This window comes from Rhinopithecus bieti, unplaced genomic scaffold, assembly GCF_001698545.2.
Source record: "Rhinopithecus bieti isolate Rb0 unplaced genomic scaffold, ASM169854v2 scaffold_11508, whole genome shotgun sequence".
Classification (NCBI taxonomy): Eukaryota; Metazoa; Chordata; class Mammalia; order Primates; family Cercopithecidae; genus Rhinopithecus; species Rhinopithecus bieti.
The window spans coordinates 1,129,663-1,135,584 of NW_016806932.1; the positions used below are offsets into that span (position 1 = coordinate 1,129,663).

The 5,922-nt window shown below is 34.5% G+C and overlaps 1 protein-coding gene across 1 annotated transcript in view; it reads right to left on the minus strand.

The window, feature by feature from the left end:
* Positions 1-5,922, minus strand: part of AFG1L (AFG1 like ATPase) — a 223,618-nt gene that overhangs the window by 144,802 nt on the left and 72,894 nt on the right. Inside the window, 1 exon segment of the mRNA XM_017878746.1 lies at positions 3,274-3,373. Within this exon segment, the coding sequence (XP_017734235.1) occupies positions 3,274-3,373 (100 nt within the window).

A 5,922-nucleotide genomic window follows, 5' to 3' on the forward strand; every position in this document is an offset into this window, starting at 1 on the left:
AAAAAAAAAAAAAAAAAATTATGACCTAAAAAAAAGTTGAATGCATTTTGATAGCTGGAAAAGAGGACACTCTTCTTTTTTTCTTCTCCCCTCCCCACCTTTTCTAATGTAGTACTTTGAGTTGCTGTTTTAAGAAAAGGACATTCTTTCTCTGGGACAGGATAGACAGAGATCAGTGATGACCATAAGGCAAAAATATCGAAAACAATGTGTAAAAAGAGTCACAAAACCTAAGTTCTCGTCTTTGTTCTGTCATTCACTATCCATGTGATTTGTTTTTAATTTACGTATAATATGTAACTTTTTTTGGCCTACAGTTCTATGTTTTCAGCACATGTAACCACCACTACAATCAGGATGTAGCAGTTGCATCCTGAGGCTGCCCCTTTGTAGTCAAACACTTCCTTACCCTGGACCTTGGCAATCACTGCTCCATTCTTCGTCTTATAGTTTTACCTTTTCCTGATATGTTTAGGCTCTCTGAGTTTTTTTCTCCATGAATAAAATTATACACACACACACGCACACACACACATATACGTCATCTTCATTACATTAAAGTATTAAGTTATTTATGATGATTGTCTGCTATGGCTAAAAACCTGCTCTATGACAAGCATCCCATTCCTTCCACAGTTTATATTTAGAAAAGGCTTTCTCTAAGTTTGTCCAGTTTTTGCAATTCTGCATCTTGAACTTTCAGTCTTCTCCAGAAGGGTGGCTCCAGCTCAGATTTCTGCAGGTTACTCCGATACACCGGTAGCTTTGTTCACTCCTACAAAGCTAGGAGCTGCAAAATATTCCTTTACGCCTCCTGGTGGCTGTCCTTCCTCAGTTAGTTAACCACACTGCCATAGTCTAAGCAGCCTAATTATCCTTTCAGCAGTCCTTGCTACAGGGATTCCAAAATTGTTCTAGCTCTTTGCTATTTATGAGCATAGCTTGTCACCGAATGTCTAAAGGTAATACTGATGCCACTGTCAAATCAACATGTCAGCTGTCGTAGAGACAAGCTTCACTTCCACCTAGATAGAAGATCTAATATTAAAAAGCTCACTCCCTTGGCTCATAGGGTTGCTAACACTAGTTAATCACAAGAATGCTATATATAACATTATATGGATTTTAATAAGTACATCTGCAAAATCACTCATAATTCTTTTGTAGTACAATGGATGAGGTATAATTATAATTGTTTGAATAACTGGATCCAAAAAGTGGTGATTAGTTAATTGATGTCTTCCTAAGACAAGGCCTCCAGTGGTATGCAACAAGTAACTTAATTTAGTCCTATCTGATTTACACATTTTAATTAAGGAATGGCTAAAGATATAGAAATATGATTATCAAATGTATAAATGTCATAGTAGGGATAGCCAAAAACAAATTATGTTAGAATCATAGTTCAAAAATACTTCAAACATACTCCATTTGCAAAACAAAATAAATAAAACAAAAAACAAAATAAAAAATACTTCAATAAAATCAATAAAATGGAACAACATAGACTTAATAGGTTGAAATGTAATATGAAGAAAAAGAAATTCACTACACAAACATAGAATGAGAGAGACCTAGTTTCACAGCAGGCTACATAGTAAGATCTTGGTCTATTAGCAATTTTAAATTCAATATACGCCATCAATGTGGCACAGCTTACTTTAAAAAAAAAGTTCCCACTATGACATTACTCTTTTCAGACTCACTAATGAATTCCACGTTACTAATTGCAATGGTTAATTCTCAACCTCATTTCAGCTTGTAGCAGCATTTCACAGAAGGATTCATCAACCCTTTTGTTACTACTTTTCTTTTCCTCACTTGACACTCTCCTGGTTCTCCTCCTACCTCACCAGCTGCTCTTTCCTGCCTCCTTTAAGACTGATGACTTCCAAATATACATCTCCAGCCCAGACTTTTCCAGTGAAGTCCAAACTCTTATATGCATCCCCCTTAGTCACCACAGAAACCCCTACCTCCACCTCCCTACCCAAATCTGCTTTTTCTGTAGTCTTCCCCATCTCAGTAAACAGCAACTTCATCCTTCCAATTGCTCAGGCCAAAACCTTTGAGTTGCTGTTGATCCCTCTCTCTTTTGTCATACCCTAGATCCATTCCATCAGTAAATCCTGCTGACTCTGCCTATACAGTATATCCAGAACCTGCCCTCTTCTCATCACTTTACTGCTCCATCACCTCCCCTTGGGATTGTTGCTGTAGTCTCCTAAATGGTCTCCTTACTTCTAACTCTGAAATCCCATACCCACACTCTATTCTCAATACTGCAGCCAGAGAGATCTTTTTAAAACATGCAATCATCCCGTGTTCATTCTAAGACTATTTACTGAGAACCATCTATGTGTAAGACACTGTTATAGGTGCTGAGAACACATTTGAGAACAGAAGAGATAAAAATCACTGCCCTCATGAAGCTTTTGTATCCTGGAAGGGAACAGACAATAAACTATAAATATAATAAATAAGTAAATTATATGGTAGATCCATAGTGCTATGGGTAAAAAAGAGAGCAGGGTAAAGGGAAGTAGTACCAAGAAGAAAGGGATGTGTTACAGGTTCAGGGAGACAAGTCTAGGCCTTACTAGCAATGTAACTTCTGAGCAAAGACAAAGGAGGTGAGGGCTTAGCCATCCAGGTATCTGGAGAAACAGCACTCCAGGCAGAAAGATGTTCCCATTAAGTCTCTCAGGAAATATCTGTGGCTTCTTAGACCTTTAACTGAGCACATGATGGGCTGAAAGATGCAAGATCTTAAACTTGTTGTTTTTAATCTAAATATTACTTGTATTTTAATTTTTAAGTACTTAATAAGCCACAAGTGCTTTTTTAGAAATGATAATTTAAGTGAAGTATTAGAAACTATTCATGCAAGCAAGTTTTCATTCTTTTTCTAAAATTTAATTATGAGTTTTGTCTTTCATTTAGTTGAGTTTCTTTCATGGCCCATAAAAAGCAGTCCAAAAGGCCCGCATTTTTTTTATAAGCACATATGACATATCTAATATTTAGGGGAAAAAAACACAAAAAAACAGCAAGTGCACCAAACATGGGAATCAACTAGATTTAGCTTGCTAAGAATATATAACTTTTCAAATACAAATATCAAATGATTTTTCAGATTAAGCCAGTTATAAAACTAGTAATAAGCAAAGTAATCAGATTTACTAACACAATAAATTTAGTACAAAATTATGGATTTTTAAAAGCTTGTTAGTTTCCACCTAATTGGATGACTAGCACAATGTTTGTTTTTACCTTCCGGTGGCCTGTTGGATGTTGCCACAACGACGACCCCGTTTTTGAACAGATTTTCAAAAAGCTGTTTCAGAATCATGGCATCAGCAATGTCAGTGACCTATTGACAACAACACATTTGTTTTATTTTAATTTCACTTCTGCTCTAACAAATTTGCTAATGGATCATCTTTTTTTTTAAGATGGAAGTAAATTCCAAGAGAAAAATTCTAATTATCATCATAAAGAAAAGAGTAGATAATTAAAATCATGAAACACTGTATAGCAGCCTTTTAAACTTGACTCTGCTTTTTTGCAAGCCTATCATTTCTACACAAATTACCAAATGGTTCTATGATAACTTCTTTTATAGAACTACAGGTGGAAAGCATAGATAATTGTCCTAAACATTTAGGAAGTCTAATTAATTAGAACTAACATGACCAACACCCTCCTCCTCTTCCCACCCGTTTCCCACCCCCCCAAAACAAGAGAGATGAAAAAATAATAATAATAAAATATACAGGCTGTTTGAGATTTCTAATACCTTTCTGGCAAAGGTCCCTGGAAAGGTGACTTTAAATGGTCATGGGACTTTAGAAATAAGGACAAGTAGCCAGTGAGACATAATCAGCTGCTGTTGAAAATAGAATGATATGACATAGATACTATTGTGCAATTGTTGCACAAAACAATTCAACAGATGGCCCATCACAAAAATAAGCAATTTCATTGTTCTTTTTAAGTGCCTTCTATTACTGTCCATGAATAATCAAAAGGCACTGCAGTCACTTCCAGCACAGCCAGCCTCTGCTAACCTTCACAAACACAAATATTCCTTCTACCAAAAAAAAAAAAAAACCCAAAACAACCTTTCAAGAATGGCTAATACGGTCCCTTAAAAAAATAACTTGTGACAATACTAGAAATGCATAATACAGATAAAACTATTCCATCCAAGTTAGGTTATAGAGAAATATAACTATTGGTCTTTTCTAAAATTGTTTTTTAAATTCACAATTACGAAGTAAGCTTAATGATGTAACTTTTTCTAAAGGCTTTTAAAATTCACAAAGAAAGACAACAATTAAGGAGGGAAAGAAGTTGACTCCAAAAATAAATTTGTAATGAAGATTGACATCAATCATTGTAAGTATATAATAACATGGGTTTTAGATACTCCCAGTGTAAAAATGTCTTGATCTTTCTTTGATAGCACATTTCAAATAATCTCAGTACAACTTGCTTTACATATATCCACAAGATATAGTACATTGTTATTTTAAACCCCATTAGAGGACATAAAATTGGTGAATTCTTTCAATTAAATCAAAATCCTAAAAGTTACAAACTGAATGGTTATAATGCAATTAACAATAACCTGGGTTGCACAAGTCTAAATCACTTTTCTTTTTACAGCTAATATCTTACTCAAAGGTTTAATTATTTCTTTCCCACCTGAAAACAAAACCATGAAATAGGGATGTATTTTTTTATTTTTTATTTTTTATTTATTTATTTTTGCTGTCTCAGGTTATAACCAAAAAACTACTAAAGATTCCTTACATTAAAAAGACTTCGGGAACTTCAAAATGGTGATTAAATGAAAAGGAAAGTAGTGCTGATATTATTTAATTTAGAGTTTAGGATCACTGTCAAATTTGGCTTCCGCAAAAACACTGACAGAGAAAGTCCTTTTCAAATGCTTGAACACCAGTGGCATTTCTGATGAGAGAACAGAACAAGCTTGCACATTTTAATAGTAACTGCACTTTTAAATTACATTGCCAATACACTGACTTTTTAAAAGAACAATATCAATGAAAGGTTGCCCGATTTTAGAGAATAAAAATGGTCATTTGACTATATCATTAATGTCTTTGAAAAAAATGTAAAATAGCCTTTGTGCCCTAAGGTTTAGAAAACTGAAGGGACATTTAGCTTATGACACAATGCAAAGGTTTAAACTGAAAGTTGAAGAGAGCCAACAGTAAAGGCTTGTGGTTGAGTTATAATTTGCTGTTTTTATATTTCAGAATGTTTTTGCCCTATCAGAGCAAATTAGCTTAGAGAAGCTATGACTAATTAATAAAGCAGGAGTCACTTGGTGTAGCTGGGTGCCAGTGTATACTCTTTTGATCTTGTCCCCGCACTTGTTCAGCCTTGCCGGGGAACAGTAATTTTACAGTATAAGTGAACAGAAGACAATTGGCCACACATTCTTGGAGAGCTAGCTTTTTCAGTACCCAGCATTTCATTACCACCATGAACAAAAGAGAAGGCTACAGATTACCAATAAGGGTAGTCTGCTAATACAGAGAGTGGAGACATTTCATTAGCATTAAAGAGAAAAGATTTTTTTATAACCTAGAGTTGCTTTCCATTATGACTCACTTAAGTAAAAAAGGAAAAAAAAATCTAATGGTGAATTTACATGTGTGAGTGCTTGAGTCTCAGTCATCCTCTGATTGGTACGGTGCCATATAATGAATGACAAACATAAGCATGCATTATCAGTAATTAGGATTAGCACAAAAATAAGCACCTAGTTTTTATTAGCAGTTTTTAATAGCTTTCTTCCTGCTTCATAAAAATGGTTAAAACTATTTTTTAAATGATATTGATAGCTTATAGAGGAGAATTTTGCATGATCTTCTGCTCATCAGAATT